Source organism: Chrysemys picta, chromosome 6, assembly GCF_011386835.1.
Source record: "Chrysemys picta bellii isolate R12L10 chromosome 6, ASM1138683v2, whole genome shotgun sequence".
Taxonomy (NCBI): Eukaryota; Metazoa; Chordata; order Testudines; family Emydidae; genus Chrysemys; species Chrysemys picta.
In genome coordinates, this window is record NC_088796.1 from 61,088,587 (window position 1) to 61,109,128 (window position 20,542).

At 39.8% G+C, this 20,542-nt stretch overlaps 2 protein-coding genes across 5 annotated transcripts in view; one reads left to right on the forward strand and one right to left on the reverse strand.

Moving 5' to 3' along the window:
• The window catches only part of RIOK2 (RIO kinase 2), a 31,585-nt gene extending 11,409 nt beyond the window's left edge, over positions 1–20,176 (reverse strand). Inside the window, exons 1-7 of the mRNA XM_005284053.5 lie at positions 19,539–20,176; positions 17,975–18,113; positions 15,839–15,955; positions 14,253–14,428; positions 4,102–4,190; positions 2,063–2,254; positions 1,386–1,478 (exon numbers count right to left, since the gene is read on the reverse strand). Of these exons, the coding sequence (XP_005284110.2) occupies positions 1,386–1,478; positions 2,063–2,254; positions 4,102–4,190; positions 14,253–14,428; positions 15,839–15,955; positions 17,975–18,113; positions 19,539–19,604 (872 nt within the window). The 5' untranslated portion in view covers positions 19,605–20,176. The remainder of the gene's footprint in view (positions 1–1,385; positions 1,479–2,062; positions 2,255–4,101; positions 4,191–14,252; positions 14,429–15,838; positions 15,956–17,974; positions 18,114–19,538) is intronic.
• LOC101949263 (uncharacterized) overlaps positions 19,956–20,542 on the forward strand; it is a 155,267-nt gene continuing 154,680 nt past the window's right edge. For all 4 annotated transcript variants that reach the window (XM_042840403.2, XM_005284052.4, XM_005284051.5 and 1 more), the window contains exon 1: positions 19,956–20,094. The gene's annotated coding sequence lies outside the window, so the exon portion shown is untranslated. The remainder of the gene's footprint in view (positions 20,095–20,542) is intronic.

The window sequence follows — 20,542 nt, forward strand, 5'->3', positions numbered from 1 at the left end:
GATTAAAGCATAAATAGTTTCCCCTCAACATATTAAATCAATTTAGTAATTTTTTTTTTTTTTTTTTTTTTTAAAGAAATGACTACCAAAGTGCACTATCATTAAACTGCCAGTGTTAAAGGAATATCAAAGGTATATAATTCTGCTACCCTTACACATGCTGAGTAGAACCTTACATAAGACAGACTCATTGAACGTCATATAATAACAAGTGACAGAATATGGCCGATAAAAGTACAATGTCATTTGTATAAGAAGTTACCTCATGCTCAGATGACGATTTCATCATTTACAGCTATATGACTGAACAATGTCCGTACACTTCTGCTGAAGTGTAATTATAATTTAACGTTGACTTAAGTGTATTACACTATATTACATAATCTAGAAGCACTAATTCTGCACTTATCAAAAGTTATATATTTTGCATGTTCTGGTTAAAACGTGGTTCCCTTCTGAAAAAGGACTGAAAAGAACCTGGTCGGGTTTATTATTTCAATATTGCCTAGCTCAAATGTACTCACAAGGGTTTTGTTTTGTCTTTCAAAAAAGGACATGAAATTTGAAAAAGCAAATTTCCATCTGAAAACTTTGGAACTTAGAAAACAACTCTGCCTTGCCCATCATCAGCAGTACAGAGACCAACAGCTCAATCTCTCATAGCAGTGTTGTTCTAACTGGAATAAAAATGTACTTTGAAGTAAACAGATATGACAGAGTATAGGCAATGAGCTGATCTGTTGAATAACAGGTGTCATTTTTATACAGTTGTTTTTCAAAATATAACTATATTTCAGTGATTTTCATCATCTGAGGCCTGAAAAATTTGTTCTTTAGCAAAGCAGTGACCATGATTTACTAACTTTCTTGAAAAGCCTCCACTCCAAATGAATTCACATAAAGGAATGCCCCACAAGTGCAATAATTGGGTTGAGGGGTGAGAAATACACTGTTCTGTATTATTGTGGCATCTCTTAGTGATGTGTCCTGGAGCACCATTTGGATCAGGTCTTGGAAGAGCCCTCTTCCAACTACAAGAACACAGGCATTACGGTTTCCTGATAGTAGTAAAATGTAAAATGGGGGTGAAGTTTCAGGATGTCACCTACAATGATTTTGGTTAGACTGAGCACCGACATTTCTAATATTAAGAATAAAGAAAATCCTATATTGAAATGAAAAGGAAAAAGAAAAAAAGAGATGCAAGGCTGTCCCCTCAGTTCTCCAGCAAAAGACTTCATGAAGGTCATTAATTAAACAGCATACAACTGAAAACCAGCTGTGAACATTTTGGCCAGTGTTCTCATAATATAAAACTTGTACAGAGAGCACTCTGTCATCTTTATTGATCAATATAAGACCCCTAATCAAGTTACATTTCTCACCTGATATCCTGGAAGGTTGGGAAAAGTTCACTTTCATAGCTGAAACGCTTCTTAAAAAAGTCTCTAATGCATTTAACATCTCTGTCAAAATACCTGGAAAAATAAAGAATTGTTTTGCACATAATTAAAGTTAAGAGAGCTACAAGCATTTTGGTACGCTTCTAAACATCTCAAGTTCTACTTCATATCTGTCACACCATAGCTTCAGTGTATTAATTCTTCCACATTAGCACATCTTATATTTTTTCTGAATTTTAGAAAATGAGGTATTCTTCCAGCTTTGTCAAACTTCATTTTCTATTAGCCAGATTTGTTCTGGAAAGGAAATCCCTGTTGTCTTTTTTTCCACTTTACTAAACAGTGATTAAGCTACCACATAGCTGAAAACAGAAAACTCAAAGACACAAAAATGAACCACACAGTATCAATTGAAGTTTGACCTGACTTTCTGAGAACGCCTGCAAGAACCAATCATGTGTCCACTCTAAATTTTGACATTTATGTCTGTGGATAAATAAAACTGAGTATATTTTTGTGGCACTATTAGTTGTGCAAGATGACATTGCTAGAAGACAGTTAAGAGTGGATACAGAAGAATGAATAATCAGTGCTAATAAATTACAATAATCTCAAATGGCCAAACTGATTTTGAAAATGCTGTAAGACTGAATATATACCATTCAGCATTTGGATGAGATGTTGACACCATCTGTGGGAAATCAATCATGGTAACCTGGTCCTCGCTGTCCAATAAGAGATTGAATTCATTGAAATCTCCATGAATCAAACCATGGTTGGCAAGTTTTACAATCAGTTCCATTAACTCACTATACACAGATGCAGGATCTTCTATTTGATGCACTTGGCACCTAAAAACATTAAAAAAAATTCTCAACTATTAAGGGTATAAGAAAATGAAAAGTTAAAGCAAAAACCAGAACTCCATTGCAAAATAAACCCCACCCGTCTTCACCTTTGGCACTCTTGTTTGGCTGACTTCTTATGAGATCTAAGAATAACTGAGTATGGAAAATAAACTCTTTTTTTTCCATCCCTTATAGTATTTTCTCCATAGCAGAACTGCAAAATAACGATGGAGAAGAGTTGTGAAGCTTGTAGTGTTGACGTCATGCATTACCTGTTATGGAATTAAAGATAAAACTTCCATCTTGTAGCACCTTTCACTGCACTAAATTCACTTCATAAATGGGGAGAGAGGGGAGGAATTTTCTTTTCATTAGTGTTCAATTAATTTAAATTTTGATTCCTTTTTGATTAAACAGCTCACTTCAGATGCCTACCTTATGTTAGAACAGGGGTTGGCAACCTTTCAGAAGTGGTGTGCCAAGTCTTCATTTATTCACTCTAATTTAAGGTTTTGCATGTCAATAATACATTTTAATGTTTTTAGAAGGTCGCTTTCTATAAGTCTATAATATATAACTAAACTATTGTTGTATGTAAAGTAAATAAGGTTTTTAAAATGTTTAAGAAGCTTCATTTAAAATTAAATTAAAATGCAGAGCCCCCCCAGACTGGTGGACAGGACCCGGTCAGTGTGAGTGTCACTGAAAATCAGCTCGCATGCTGCCTTCGGCATCCGTGCCATAGGTTGCCTACCCCTGTGTTAGAATGTGACCTGGTTTCTTCTAAAACTGCAGTTGATTTATTTTAGATACTAGGATACGTATAAAGGTCATGCAAACGAATCAAATCAGCTTTTCAAATGTAAACTTTAAAAATATTTTAATGTTTTAAAAATCATTTGGTCAGATAATGCAAAATGACTTAACAATTAAACGCAGCATGACCTCTCCTGACTGAAGATTACTTACCTCCCAGCACTATTGCTGTAACACAAAAATATGCATGTAAAAAAGCAAAGATTTCTTTCTGAATTTGAAAGTGGTGAGTAGTAACTTAAGAGTCAATTACAAGAACAAGGGAGCATGAACTGAAGCCAAGGAAAGACCATACAGTAACATGAACGACACTTTTCAGAGAGTGCAGTTGTCACAGAGAGTAAGCTGCCCTATTGCAGTCTTTGGTGAACTGCATAAAAATCTCATCAGGTGTAACTGCCAAAACAAGAAGAAATGACCCTAAAGCGACTTCATGGTTGTTAGCCATTCTATAGTGTCCAATATCAAATTGACACGCAGTTTCACTGGGACTTACTAAAATACTTAAAAGCTGCAATCATTAAAAAAGCTGGATGATGAGAAATACTTCTTGCTTTGTATAAAATTTTGCACTTCTGAATCTCTTCATATGGGTAGTGGCATTACTTGTGATACTTGCCAACACTGTTCGACCACTGTTTGAGGTTTTAAAACGTGTTACCAATCTGCTTTAATTCCTTTTTACTGGATAAAGGAACAGTACATTTCTTTGTATGGGGAAGGAAGAAAGGAGGGGAGCATAACTGGAATTCCCCTCCCACCTAACTTGGATTCAAAGGGTGCTCTGTTACTATGGTCAGGCTGGGCTACAGAGTATCAATTGACTCCATGGAGAATGGTGGGCCACTGCTAGCTCCTATCTGACTAAAAAAAGCACAGTCATTGTCTTATGCATAAATATTCAGCTATCATTTTTACCTACACTACTGAATCAGAGTGCCTCTGAGCAAGTACCTCAATTAAGATTTCCAAAATCATAGTTACTGTATTCAATTTAGTCTTAAATGGGAGTTCGTGTTTCAATTAATACTTACAGAGGGTAACCACTAATAAGTTCCATAACTACTGCATGTCTATTGTAGTCAAATGGTTTTGGAACAGGAAATTTTCGATCATGCAAAGCCTGGAAAGAGACAATGTGTTGGAAGGTTAGTGCTACTGGATACCAAGTTCTCATATATTATTAACTGGTATATATTATTAAATTGTAAACTCTTAGTGGCAGAGCATATGTATTCCTATTGATGTACAGCACCTAGCACATTTTGGGCAGCACCACAATACAACTTATAACAAAAAGATTAATGTGTCCCATAAACTAGACAAATATTTTGACATATCAAGTAATTGAGTAAAAAGAATTATAGATCATAAGGCCACAAGGGACCATTGTAATCATCTAGTTTGACCACCTGTATAAACACAGGCTATAGGACTTCCATGAATTAATTCCTGTTTGAACTAGGACATCTCTTTCTGAAAACATACATTCTTGATTTTAAAATTTCCAGTGAGGGAGAATCCACCAAAACCCTTGGTGAATTATTGCAATGGATAATTATTCTCATCATTAAAAATTTGTGCATTATTTCCAGTCTGAATTTGTGCATTAATTCCAGCCATTGGATCATGTTGTACCTTTCTCTGCTAGACTGCAGACCCCACAAACAAATATTTGTTCCCTATCTAGATACTAATAGACTAATCAAGTCACCCCTTAACCGTCTCTTTGTTAGACTCAAAGAGCTCAATATATTTAGCTTATCACTATAAGATATACTTTCCAATCCTTTAATTGTTCTTATGGCTGTTCTCTGAACCCTCCTCCAATTACTCAACATTTTTCTTGAATAGAATACTATTTATTTAAATGTTTTAAATACATTTTCAACTATACTGGTTGCAATTACAATACAGAATACAAAGTGGACAGTGCACACTTTATATTTATTTTGAATAACATATTTGCACTGTAAAAAAGAAATAGTATTTTTCAATTCACCTAATACAAGTACTGTAGTGCAATCTTTTCATCATGAAAGTTGAACTTGCAATGTAGAATTATGTACAAAAGAACCTGCATTCAAAAATAAAACAATGTACAACTTTAGAGCCTACAAGTCCAATCAGTCCTACTTCTTGTTCAGCCAATCGCTCAGACAAACAAGTTTGTTTACATTTGCAGAAAATAATGCTCCTGCTTCCCGTTTACAGTGTCACCTGAAAGTGAGAACAGTTGCTTGCATGGCACTGTTGTAGCTGCATCACAAGTTATTTACATGCCAGATGTACTAAAGATTCATATGTCCCTTTATGCTTAACCACCATTCCAGAGGACATGTGTCCATGCTGATGACAGGTTCTGCTCGATAACGATCCAAATCAGTGCAGACCAACACATGTTCATTTTCATCATTTAAGTCAGATGCCACCAGCAGAAGGTTGATTTTATTTTTTGATGGTTTGGGTTCTGCATCAGAATGTTGCTCCTTTAAGACTTCTGAAAGCATGCTCCACACCTCGCCTCTCTCAGATTTTGGAAGGCACTTCAGATTCTTAAACCTGGTGTCGAGTCCTGTAGCTAGCTTTAGAAAATTCACATTGGTATCTTCTTTACATTTTGTCAGATCTGCAGCGAAAGCATTCTTAAAACGGACAACTTGTGTTGGTTCATCATCAGAGACTACTAGAACATGAAATATATGGCAGAATGCGGGTAAAACAGAGCAGGAGATGTACAGTTCTCCCCCAAGGAGTTCACTCACAAATTTAATTAACACTTTTTTTTAAAACAAGCGTCATCGGCATGGAAGCATGTCCTCTGGAATGATGGCCGAAGCATGAGGAGGCGTATGAATCTTTAGTGCATCAGGCACGTAAATATCTTGTGACACCAGCTGCAACAGTGCCATGCGAATGCCTGTTCTCACTTTCAGCTGACGTAATTAAGGAGTGGGCAGCATTATCTCCCGTAAATGTAAACAAACTTGTTTCTCTTAGCGGTTGGCTGACAAAGAAGTAGGACTGACTGGACTTCTAGGCTCTAAAGTTTTACATTGTTTTGCTTTTGAATACAGTTATAAATGTAGTTTTTTTGTTACATAAAGATGTTGCACTACAGTACTTGCATGAGGTGAATTGAAAAATACTATTTCTTTTGTTGATCATTTTTACAGTGCAAATATTCATAATAAAAATTATAAAGTGAGCACTGTACACTTTGTATTCTGTGTTGTAACTGAATTAGATATATTTGAAAATGCAGAAAAACATCCAAAAATATTTAATAACTTTCAATTGGTATTCTATTGTTTAACAGTGCAATTAATCGTGATTAATCTTTTAAATTGCAATTATTTTTTTGAGTTAATCATGTGAGTTAACTATGATTAATCGACAGCCCTATTCTCGAATTGTTAACAACAGAACTGGATACAGTATTCCAGCAGTGAGCGCACCATTCCCAAATATAGAGGTAATATAGTCTCCCTACTTCTACTCAATATTCCCAGGATTAAATTAGCCCTTTTGGCCACAGTATTGCACCCAGAGCTCATGTTCAGCTGATTATTCACTATGATCCCCGAGCCCTTTTCAGATTTATTGTTTCCCAGAAGACCCCCATCCTGTAACTCTCTCTCTCTCTCTATGAATGACTTGGTATTTAGCCGTATTGAAACACATATTCTAATTTACCAAGTGATCCAGATCACTCTGTATCAGTAACCTTTTCTTTCCATTATTTATCACTCCCGCAATCTTTGTGTCATCTGAAAACTTCATCAGTGATGATTTTATGTTTTATCCCAGATCATTGATAAAAATGTCAAATAGCATAAGGCAAAAAGATACGATAGCCGAATTTTCATTATAAAGACCAGAGACTGGGATACTGCTGTATGATGACTGAAATGGAAAAGTTCAGATTCTAGATCTGAAATTCTGTACATATACTATCACCTTGTTTATAGTTCCACTGTCCTGGGTCTGGAGAAAACTGGAGATGTAACAAGGAGAACAGAATGGAATCAGATCTGGTCTGGTGGCCCAGACAAACAGCAGCAGATAACTGGGGGATGCTGTTTCAAGAAGTAAACAAATCCCACATTTTAAGTTTTTGCCAATTCCATTCTGTCTGGCTAATCTAATTCCTTCTGCATTTCCATAAATACAAAAGTTCACTGTCCTGAATAATTAAGCTTCATCATAACCACATTATAGACAAATGGGGGAAGATCATAACTGTGGCAATACTGTTAGCCTTTTTAGATACAAACTCAATTGATGCACACAACTCCATCACAAGTTCATTTTCTATCCCTATATATTCTGTTACCTACAATGGATTCAGCTAATGAGATTTCACTATCAGATAGTTCACAGTAATATCAAAATAAATAATTTAAGATGGATTTATTTTTAAATCTCCATATTTCTTCCTCTACTGGGCACGAACTGAAACCTCTGCAGACTTTCCACCAGTACATTCTAAATGTGTATGTGTATGGGGGCGGTGAGGTACATGGGAGGAAAGGGAAACCAGCAAGAGATCTGGGTTTGGGGTTTTTGGTTAAATTAGGAAAATTAAAGTTTCAGAGAAAAAAAACAAACAGCAAAATCGTTAGGGAATCTAATGCCCAATTCTATCTATATTTCTGTGAACATTTACTGCTGGTGGAATTCTGAGCCACTGCACATGTGCAGAATTCATATGTCCCACAGAATTTTGTCATCGTCCCCCCGCCTCCCCGAAAATATATTCTGCCCAAGAAGTGATGCAGTTCCGCCTTTCGCCCACCAGAGGTCACTGTGGCATCCAACAGCATGAATGTAGCAGGCTGTTCTGGTGGGCAAAAGCACTTTTTTCTTTTTAAATGGAATCAAGTACAGTACTTGATAAATAAGACTTTAAATAATAATTTATTTATTTAAAGTAATTCTTGCTGCTACTTAAAAATTAGAGTTTTGACTTTCTGAAATTAAGTGCATCAAAGCCTTCCAAAGCAGTTCATAACTACAAATGTATCTAATTTGGAGGAAACTTATTAATTCAATTTATTTTCCAGGTGCTTACAGCATCCACAAAGCATTTATCTAAAAGTTTGCAATGTCATGTTGCTGAACAGCTGCACAGAAAAAAAAAAATCCTGGTAGTTAATCAGTTTTCTAATACTATCACTTAAGTTTTGGAATTTATCTGTATTCTTTAAAGCATTTGACAAAAATATGGAATTCAGACTAAGCAGAAATATATATTGGTGGACTGAAGTCCTGGTTACTGAATAGTGCATATCATTTCATCTGAAGACACCAGTGCTTCAATTGAGAATGAAAGAGTGCACTTATGGGAACAGCAACGACTGAAAATCCAGGCAAAAACCGGGTAAGAGTAGTTTCCGGTAGTACACCTGCCCAAGTGTCTGCTAATAACTGGGGATTTACAGTAACACACACCTACCCAGATATAACACGGACCTCGGGAGCCAAAAAAAAAAATCTCACTGCCTTATAGGTGAGACCGTGTTATATCTGGTTCGGCCCAGTACGCCATGCCGGACTGGACCGGCTTCCCCAGCCAGGCTTGGGCAGTGATTTAAAGGGCCCCGTGCTCCAGCCGCTGCGGGGAGCCCCGGGCCCTTTAAATCACCACCGGAGCTCCGGCAACGGGGCTTGGGGCTGGAGCCTCTGGCCCTTTAAATCACCACCCGAGCCTGGCTGCCAGAGCTCCGGTGGGGATTTAAAGGGCCCGGGGCTCCAGCTTCTGTGGCGAGCCCCGGGCCCTTTACATCACCGCCGGAGCTCTGGCGGTGGGCTCGGGTGGGGATTTAAAGGGCCTGGGGCTCCCTGCAGCAGCCAGAGCCTCTGGCCCTTTAAATCACCGCCAGAGCCCGGCTGCCAGAGCCCAGGGGCAGCCGGGCTCGGGCAGTGATTTAAAGGGCCCGGGGCTTCACATGAATTCGGATACAATGCGGTAAAGCAGCGGGGCTGGGGAAGTGCTTTAAAGGGCCCGGGGCTCCCCGCTGCTTTACTGCGTTATACCCGAATTTGTGATCTATCGGGTCGCGTTCTATCGGGGTAGAGGGGTGTGTGTGTGTATATTTATTTATTTTAAACAAACCTACACAAAGAATAAATTGACTATACAGAAGAAATAGTAAACTGGCTACATACAAAATGCTGTCAAGTACTCAAAAGTAAAAAGCCTGATTTCGCGCCCCCCATGCAATAATTTTGCAAGGCCCCAGGCGTCTAGAACTCAGGCCTACAGATCTCCCAGGCAGCTGACATCTCCAGGCTGCCACACAACAGCAGCTGGAACCAACTTGCACTCCACTTCCCATGACCCACTGTGGACACAGACCAGTTCCAACTCAAGGGTTAGAAAGACAGCAGCCCCATGGCTCCTGATTGACTGCCTGTCCTATATAAACCCAAGGGGCATTCCAGAAAGTGTCCAGGCAACAGCGCGGATCTTCTGTAGTTGCCACGACCATTCCAGCTCTTTGCTCCTGAATTCTTGGCTTGACCTCGGCTTGATTTGGACTTCAGATTCTCACCTTTGCTATTAACCCTGGCCTGGATCTGACTACGAACTCCATGGCTACTCCTAGCTTCAGGTTTGCCCCTGCTCTGACCTTTGACCCTGACTGCCCTTGTTAGACTCTTGACAATCTGAGGTGATGTTTGCAAAAATAGCAATTAAAAAATTTCTGCAAGAAATGTGATTCAGCTCAGCTGAGTGACCAACAAACTCAGAGCACTGTTTCTTTTATCATAAACTCATTTAGAAACCCAACCAAAAATGCAGAGATCTGATGTTTAGAACTAACTAACTTAAATGATTGTATCTTTAAGCAGTGCTGGACAAATTCCAGTGTATTTTGAGAACATATTAAAATATACTGTTATTGCTGCATTCTTGCCTTCAGATGCAGTTAAGTTTTATAACACAGAATTCTGTCATCTCACTAATCAAATTCCCCTTGTTGAGAGCCATCCTGCTTACTATTCACATTGGAGAAACAATACACAAAAAAGAAATAACTATTATTCCTTCACTGGTTTTAAGGCCTACTCTCAAGTGACTAAGTGCTTTTCTTTCAATTAGACAAGAAAAAACATCACAATAATCAAATAAATCTGTCAGAGTACAGTACAAAGATTCTACTGTATATTCAATTTAATTCCAACAGTCATTAAATTCTAGAAAACTGCACTCAAGCTATAAACTGCAGCAACTTAGAGGACATAACATTAATGGGATATTGCTACATTCAAATAGGAAATGAAAATAAAGGCAAGGGACTATATAAACAGACACCAAATGACTGCCGAGTTCTGCTGGGACTCAGCAGTTGGGGGGGGGGGGGGTGAACGGGAATTCCCTAGCTGTTGGAGATGAAGATGAAGACAAGTCTCCCCACTTTTAGCACAAGGCTAAGACCCACCTGTGTTTGGGTCTTTTCCCTAACAATGGAGTTACAGAATTGGTCGCCTGGAAGATAAAGACCAAAATAATCCTATTAGGCATTATGGATGTAAAATATTAAATGGTTAAACAGTTAACCAATATGTATTGATCTTACCATTAATATATTGCAGTTGAAGTTTAAAACAGATAGGTAAAATAATTTCATGACATTGTAGATGGTTCTGAGCGTGATCAGCTAAGCAGCAAAGTCTCCAGCACTGTATAATTACTCTGCACCCACCAGGAAGCTGTCCCTCCGCTCCCGCCCCTGCACAGTGCTGTTGTGGTGCAGTCTGGTCTCCCGGTCCAGACGTGCGGTGAATGCCGGTCTCTCGGCAGTCAGAGCGGAGTCGGTGGCCATGCGAGCAATTTCTACCTGTGCTACTATGTGAGGCACAAGGAGAAATTTGGCCACAAGTTCCTGGAGTTTGAGTTCCGGCCGGATGGTGAGGCCTGAGGGGGAGCTTGGTTGCTTGTCAGAAGCAGAACTGGGTATATAACATTTTTATTTGTAAGCTGAAAGGTCCACTAGTGGATTCAGACTCTGAGCTGGGCAGGAGGGCAAAGCACATTGGCTTAATGGTGAAGGGCGTGAGGATGGCACATGATTGCAGGGCTCATAGGGGCAAACATACTGAGAGGCCTATGGGACAGGAGGGGCTGGCATGCAATGGCTATTATGTGAAATGTACAGGAGAAGGGCAAGATGTGCGTGCGGACCAGAGGAGAGACAGCAGGGTAATCCCCCAAGCCAGGGGTAGATTGTGAACTTGTTAACAATTAAACGGTTAATCGATATAATTTTAATAGCTTAAATGGGTATTTTTTAAAATGGTATTTACATCCCTATTAGGCATAGTGGCTAAAACAAAGGCGTAACAGAGATTGTGTCTTCTTTCAGGGCAAAATAGGAGGGGATTTATATGGTGCCTGTACCCTACAGCAATGGACAGAGAGAGAGAGAGAGAGATTATAAACTAGCACAATGCTGCACTGTAGCAGGACAAATTTCCATTAGATCATTCCTCTCCCACCCTCTTCAAAACCCCCCCTCAATTTTTGGGCCTATACTACCGTACTGTGTCTCTTTAACGGGAATCACATCACTAAAATGCCATTTAACACTGAAAATTTAGAGAGAGAATATCATATAGTTAACACCACAGATCCTATCTAAAGAGGATGTTAAAACAAATCTTGTATAATGCCAAAACAGAAAATATTGTTAGTGAAGCCTCTTCCAGAGTAAATATTTTGTCTATCCACTACGTATCCAAACGACTTATTTTGTGTCAAACATGTTTTATCGGAGTAAACATGTCCACCAACACACTTTTAGGATACTGCCCATTTTACTCTGCATGGACAAATGACATAAGATTTCTAAATACATTTAAATTATATACATATTATAAACAAATAACAAGAGTAATAAATGAACAATCCCCCTTTATTTCAGCCTCAAATATACACAAAGTTATTTTTGCTCAAATGAAAAACATATATTAATAAAACTGGCCTTGATAAGTATTTTACATATTTAAACTACATAATAGCTACATTCCATGAGTTTTCATGTTAATATTCATAACCTAGTGTACATCTAGTACTTTGAAGCTGGATTTCAGGGAGTAAGGTTCTGGGTCACTCGTTTCTCAAAACTAATGATTAAATCAGAAAGTTTAAAGTCTGGAGAGGGACAGCTAACAGAATCTCTCTTACGTGAGTTAGACACATAGTAACACAGGGACACAGATGTGTTTCAAATAAGAGGTTTTCTTAGGTTGGAATTTGTTTTTAAAACTTCTACAGGCACCCTAATTAATGCTCTTAAATTATGTTCTCTCTTCCTTACATAGAAAAGCCAAACTAAGTGACAGGACTGAAGCGTAGGCCTTGGCTACACTTGCGAGTTACAGAGCAATAAAGCAGCCCCGGGCGCCCTAGCTTGCTCCTCGTCCACACTGGCAAGGCACGTAGAGTGCTCTGACTCCGCAGCTACAGTGCTGCTGGTACTTCATCTTGACGAGTGGAATAATGTTTGCTGCGCCCCCGCTGGAGTGCTGTGGCGCCAGTGTGAACGAGGTGTTGCGTTACTGTGCTGTGATCAGCCTCCAGAAACGTCCCATAATCCCCTTAAGTCAAGTGGCCACTCTTGTCATTGTTGTGAAATCGGCTGCAGGAATGCGAAAATGCTGTTTCAAAGCTCCGTTTCGGAGAAGCCGGCTGCTTATCAGCTCCAAGATACGGCAAACATTTACTGTTTGCTATGAGTGAGAGAGGGGCAGGGGGTCTAAACTTACAAGACAGCATGCTGACACACTCAGCACCCCAAAAACCCACTCTCTCTCCTCCCACATACACACAACACACTCCCTGTCACACTCCACTCCACTCCCCTCCCCCATTTGAAAAGCACGTTGCAGTCACTTGCGTGCTGGGATAGCTGCCCATAATGCACCACTCCCAATGCAGCAAATGTGGCCACACCAGTGCGCTTGAAGCTGTCAGTGTGGACAGACTGCAGCGTTTTCCCTAGTGCGCTCTACGAAGGCGGGTTTAACTCACAGCACTCTACATCTGCAAGTGTAGTCATGCCCTTCGTCTGTAAATTTTCTGAATTTCACAACTTTTCCCTGTATATTAGCTTTTAGAACAACATGGCTACGTAGGAAGATATTTCTTTGCATTTCTAAAACATGCTCAAAGATTAATATAAATGGAAGTAGCTGGCTTACCACTACATTAAGGTATTATGTCAAGGATTCTCAAATGGGGGTCAGGACCCCTCAGGGGGTCACGAGGTTATTACATGTGGGGGTCGCGAGGTGTCAGCCTCCACCCCAACCCTGCTTTGCCTCCAGCATTTATAATGATGTTAAATATATAAAAAAGTGTTTTTAATTTATGGGGGGGAGGGGTCCGCACACAGAGGATTGCTATGTGAAAGGGTTCGCCAGTACAAAAGTTTGAGAACCACTGTATTATGTGATAAATGACATGTACAGTTGCACTACGGTTAAAGAGAATTTTATGTATAAAAGAAATCATGAGATCCATATTAAATTTTTATGTGGAACACCATGTTTCAGAAGCCAGACTATTTTGCTATAGCTTCACTCCCACTGTCAAATCTTGTATATAAAAGTAGTACACATTAGGGATTCCATGTATGATACACATCCTGCAATTTTAAATCTGGGGTTAGAAACATATATGCAAATCCTGTTTATATTGCAAATGTGAATTACATAAGAGGGGATCTGAAAAGCACCTTGCATCATCACCATTTCCACTGTATTACAGCACTGATGACTAATGCTACGAGTCTTTCAAGGAGGTCACGGATTCTGTGACTCTCCAGGACCTACACGACTTCTGCAGCCATGGGTGTGGCTGACCCCAGGGCCTCCTGAGCAGCTGAGGCGGCCCCAGGGCCAGCCATACCGGCTGCTGCTAGGGCCGCCCCCTGGAGCATCGGGGGTGTGCCACCCTCCGCCCCAGAGCAGCAGCTGTGGGAGACCCCGCCCGAGCACCTAAGTTTTAGCCAGGGGTATTTATATAGCACAAGTCATAGACAGGTAAGAGGCTGTGACTTTTTGTTTATTGCCTGTGACCTCTCCATGACTTTTACTAAAAATACCCATGACTAAATCGTAGCCTTACCGATGACACATTTTGGACATGAACAGTTACATTTATGATTTAAAATACCTTCATGTAGGCAAATTCTTTCATGGCAGCCAGGCGGGACAAATAAAGCCACGACATTTTATGTCTGTGCTTATGGTAGTCACGTTTGTTTTTTAGATTACGAAAGGAGGTTCTCCCAAGCCTATGCAGCTTTAATGCAAGCTGTTGCTCCTCTTCATTTGCAACAACATAAATATCTGTAAAACATAAGAAATAATTACATTTATCTGAGAGAATGTGCCAAACAGACTAAACATTTGTGAAAAGTGACTAACTTTCCATGCCACTTTTTGTTCAATTACTACTTATACTATTGCAAAAAGCAAACATATTGCAGAAGAATCTGCAAAATTACCAATGACAGCATACCACCTGTATACTTGAACGTTAGGACTAATAGAACATTCATTTTTCCTCGAAAAGCTCTCTAATTCATTAGTTTTTATTTTGGTATGACCTGTGACAACTGTCAGTGTGATAATTAGCAGTTGACACTACTGTGTTTCTGCTTCTTACTCCCAAGCTTTGTAACCAGTCCTTCTTGACATAACAAAACACTGGCATAATACAACAGCTCCAGATGAAGGAATAAATGACAGTGGCCAAGGAACTTCCTGAGGTCTGTCTTCAACAAGGAAGTTAGGCATTTGTGTACATGCCCCAAAGTGCTCCTAATGTAGCACAAACGTTTCCAGTGCTGTTGGGAACATACCTCCTGGGAACAAGTTTCAATAATGCTTCTAGTTGCTCTGACTCACTATGCACCAGTGCAGCAGAAAAACCAGATACTGCACCTACAAAGATGTACTTGGTCCTTACAAGTCAGTCCTGCAATGCTCTTCCTCATCCTTCAGTGACAGTTCTATGCTAAGTCATCTAACAATACACCTCACAACCTCACTGCATTCCATCAAGGCTGAGCGCAACCAAGGTAGTACTTTGCTAATTTACTGTGCCGTAGTATCCCATCTCAGCTGAGAAGTGCTGAAGCTGTCCTATTTTACTCAAAATAGGGAGCTAAGTTTGAAGACACTGAATTGTTTGCAAATGTTTGCATGCTTAGATCTAATATTTGTCCTTAGTATAGAAGGAATTCTGGAAAACAGATATCCTAGTCACGTGCAATTTTTCTTTATTAATACATAACAAAAGATTAGAAAGAACACAATATAGAAGCATCATTGTATCAAAATGAAGGGTGAAATCATGGCTCCACTGAAGTCAAAGGCAAAATTCCCATTGACTTAATGTGTTCAGAATTTCACCTATTTCTCAAAGTTCTTCACAAGATTTTTAAACAAACAGTTCAAATAAATAAAAATTTACCAAAAGTAATACAAATGCCATCTAACTATCATTTCAAATGATTAATCAAATATTAGGAAGAGTGGCCAAAGTGAAGGGAAAATTCTAGTCATTCAAGTAAAGAAAAACTCAAATTTTGCTGATGGCATTGTATGGCATTTCAAACAGAATGACAATGTAGTTCAAGTTTCTGATAAATTAGTGAACTATTTAGCCAGATGCAACTTTACTGGATTACTTGTGACAAGTCCAACATTCAATATAACAGTTATATTTGTTTAAAAAAATATTTTTAAAATTACCTGATTCTTTGCCAACACCCATCTGGTTTCCAACAGAGTTGACAACTTGTCGAGATGATAGAGTTTTCAAGGCAAGGTAATCATACCCTCCGTTAGTTAATCGGTAGCCCTGGACAGCTGAAAAGTATAAGAGAAAATTCTGTGAAATGTTATGCACACATCACCATTAGAATCTTTCTTTTTTAAGCCATCTTTCGGTAGTGTGTGAAAAGTCTCAACTTTAACTGCTCAACTCTAGTCAAGTAAAATTTCCTAAAATGTTCACTCTGAAATGCCAGCTAAATGAAACCAATGGAAAACAATGCATTCACATGAAGATATTGGGGTGGCTGAAGGGAAGGAAGCAAAAATGGTGAGAAAGAAAAAAGGGAATGGAAGGTGATAACTAAAGAGAGGGTGACAGTAAATAATACAGGGTCAAGGATTCCAGGACTTTCTTACACATAATGAAGTGATGGCAAATTTTATATTTTTGTAGTATGAATAGGGGATGTCAAGAAAGAAAAAAAATGCTTTGTTAATTGCTTACATAACCGTTATTCTCTAAGAGAATTACGGATTTACAATATATAAGAGAATGAGATAACTGCTACAAGAGACAGGATTTCCTTTGAACCTGGATAAACATTTGCTAATTGTATTGTTAAAAATACTCAGTGTTTAATGTTTTATGTGCTAATTTAATGTTTTAGCGAATATAAAAAAATTATCTATATCTATATCTATATCTATATATATCTCCTTCACATTTTTGATAGCTTTGCACTATACAAACGCAAGTACGGAAAGTGTAACAGCAAGATAGGAACATATACAGAGGGTTTGTTATTGTCACTAAAAATCAAAGTTTGGTTGCTCCAGAGAACAGAACTTATGGAAAGATCAATCAGTACTTATGTAACCCACATAACTTGGTGAAATTGTTGGCAGAATGGAATCTTGTTATAGTGATGCAGTCAAATTACTTCACCAGATCTCTGTTAAGGTTTTTAAAAAGACTATGAATGCTAATTTTTCCAAAAGGAACATACTCTAGTATTTCCACATCCACTCTTTTTTGACAAATTAATTTTGAATTTCTTTCCAAAAAAAATCTAAAGATTCAGAATTCTATTTATCAAAACTAAAAGCTCTCTCAGATACATCAAGCATTACAAATAATCATCACACATGACAATACATTTCATTCTTATTATGGTAGGTCCTACTCCTACAAGACTTACACACTTGCTTAAATGTATGCATTCTAAATTACCCTACTTAAATTGAGGGGTCTACTGGTAGTGTGTAAAGATAAGCATGTGCATATTTTTCTTGCAGGATTAGGACATTACTGTTCTGTATATATTTAGTACTCTGAATTTTCTGAATAATATTAGTATTATGCAGGCATTTTAGCAGCCTCATCATAAAATTGTCCTGAGATTTGCACTTAAATTAGATTGAAACCTGACATTATACATCCTGTAGACTGAATTAACGTCTGGTCTACATTTAAAAGTTTTACCTATGTAACAATTTCTGTTAGGGATCTGATTTTTTTTTACCAGAATAGTTATACTGGTAAAAGCTCTAGTTTGGACGCATTTATGCTGGTATAAAGAAAACATACCAGTATAATACCAATATAGTTAAAACAGTATAATCTCCTTTGTGCAGATACACTTCTATCAGTATAATTAAAAAGTCTACAACTTTTCGATGTAGACAAGACTTCACTCTCCTCCTATGGCAAAATCTCTCTTAACCATGATTGGCTCTCCCCAGACCAGGGGTTCTCAAACTTCATGGTCACCACACTTACAACAAAAATTACTATATTACCCAAGGAGGGGGGACCAAAGCCTGAGCCCGGCCAATCCCTGCCACCCTGGGGTTTTGCATTTCAGTGTAATTGTGAAGAAATAAATGTGTGCACATTGGATGACTATGCTAGAATGGACAGAGAGATTATTGTGGAATTGCACAGTCTGAGCACGTTTGGGCATTATGTTTAGGTAACAAGGCATTTGAACAGATACAAATGTTGTCTTCACTGATAATTTCTCTGATTTTTAACGATTGCATTGACAGGAAATGCACTTGAGCAACTTTAACTCAAAGCTAACTGTGATTTTCATGGGGATTCATACTCACTTTTAGTTCGTTCATAAGCTAGGAGTTTGTGTTTCACTAACTCTCTCAGAATTTTGTTACATCCTCCATGTTTCAGGCTGGCTATGGAGGCAATCAAGCTAGCAGGGACTATTTCATGATTCTTCATACCCATCTCCACCTGAAATAATAAATGAAAGACATAAATGAACCCTCCAAATAGACAATGAAATAATAGTTCCCTACATCAAGCCTAAACTTACTTTCCATACATACATTGACATAAACATATCGTACTGCGCAAAGTTTCTTTAATTTAACTCAGCCTTTAAATTTGTTCGCTTGACTAGAAGTATTGACAGAGTTGTTTGAAAAGAAAATCTATAATGCAAATGGAGAATCTCTTGTTTAGGGAATGTAACATAAGGCCTCTAACATATGTAAGGCTTGAGAAGTTTAACAGAAACCTACTGTCCTAGACAGAAAACAAACTATGAACTAGAGGCCAATATGAGGGATGTATAGATAGAGGGCAGGACAAAAGGAGCGCTGGATTTCCCAGTAGGATAATCCCTATGGGATCATGACCTAAGTTCTAAACCTTTCTGTTGCTTTCTTGGGACAGCAAATAAAATGTTAAATGCCAGGCTTCTTGTAAGCTTCAATGTCCTGCTCCTGTTGGGAAATCAGAGCAGTAGTCAAGAGTCATCTTGAAGCTACAGAACCTACGGGTCAGAGAAATTGCTTTATTTCTCACACACTACAATGATAGGTGCAATAGAAGGATTCAGATAGATAGATCTGTCTATGTTACATTTTTTGGAAGATTTCCCGGTAACAATGGTAACAGTGCCAGAGTAGATAAGGCATAGGTGGCCACTGGCATTTTAAGCACATGTGTAGTAGGCCTGCTCTAAGAAGGATTAGATGATGCAGTGGTTAGAGAATCAGTGGCCACCAGGAGCCATGTCTACTTTAACATGCCCACTATTACTATCACAGGTAGAGCTGAAATGATGGGAAATTTTTATGGGGAAAAAGCCTAATGTTGACACCCCCATACTTCAGTAAGTGACTGGAAATCCAGCTCTGCTTAACCAGGTAATGAGTGCCTTTCATCGGAAACGATTCCAATGCCTTTAAGTTGCTTCAAAGACCTAAACACAGCTGCACTTACGATAGAACATAGCAGCTGCAGCAGCAACACCACACAACAATGTACATCAGGATATTAACACTGTGGACCAACCAAAACCTTTACATTGCCTGTCTGACACAGCCGGGGGGATCCAATTAGCAGCAGTAGTTACAAAGCTTGAATTTAACACCCCCGAACTCACTGGTCGCCAGCGGAGACGTCTGAGCAGAACCAGGGCACCTCACTCCTCTGTCACCGAGCAGTAACTAGTTCCACACTCTGATTTTCCATTGTTACCGATAGCACCAGCCCCACCTCCCGCAGAGGCCCGGCCTGCCCGCCAAACACCGACCCTGCCCGACCTCGGGAGCGCGGACAGACAGATGAACGCAGCCAGCTTGGCTATTCCCTGCCGCGTTCCCTCTCCCACTGTCCCGCGCTTGCGGCCCGGCCCGGGTGCCTGCTTACCGCCGTCAGGACTCTGAAGTGGTCGCGGGACAGGTAGCGGAGCATCACCACGTTCAGCCGGCCCATGGTCTCGGCCTGCTCCCCCCGTGCCACCCGACAGACGAGTGGTACTTGCCGGGGCCACAAGGAGCCGAGTCCCGGAAGCCCGTGTCCCAGTTCTGCTACAGTCCGCGTGCGCAATCGCCGGGAAACGCAGAAGGTGGCGTTACTTCCGCCAAGCTGTGCAGGTCAGGCCCTAGCAGCTGCATAAACATTTATATTCCTGATCGGATATACGTCCGCGTAACCTCGCGACAGATCCATTATAGAATACCCGTTCTCTAGGGTTGCTTTCGTAGGGCCAGGCTGAATTAACTGACTACCCTTTTCGCTCTAGGTTGTTTTACCATGAGCCGTATATGTATCTGCCAGGATCGGCTGCCTAGGAGAAGCGTCCTTCTGCGAGACATAGAGCAGTAACTCGTTTCCCGAAGCAGAGGCTCTATCCCAGCGCCTGACCACTGCACGGGCACTCAGCTCCAGAGGCCGCCACCGCGGACACCTGCCGCTGCCGCGGGTAACTTACAAAGTTACACCCCCAACTGACGACCAAAGTGGCAATGCCGGCTGCAACTGCGCCTGCGCCACCAGGGTAGTGTGCGCCTACTGCGTCTGAGCGTTGGGTTTGGAGGGACACGTGGGCGGATGCTCAGTGGGCTATCGCGCGTGGGGTGGAGGGTGTGTCATCCGAACCCGTGTCAAATAGGTGGTTGCCCTGGAGCAGCGTCCGTCTGCACCGCGCCTGGCCCCTTCTAGGGTTGCCAGAAACTATCTCAGCTCAAGATTGCTGAGGTAGTGATGCCAACAAACTCCCCGTTTGCAGTTGCTTTCTCTGCGTGGGCATACGTGTGACTTGCATCCATAAAAACATCAACAAACGTGCTTTTAACTTAAACTTTACTTATACGTTATAAAAGTTATTAGTGTGTCTTGGGTCGATATACCATTTGTATTGATTAAATGAG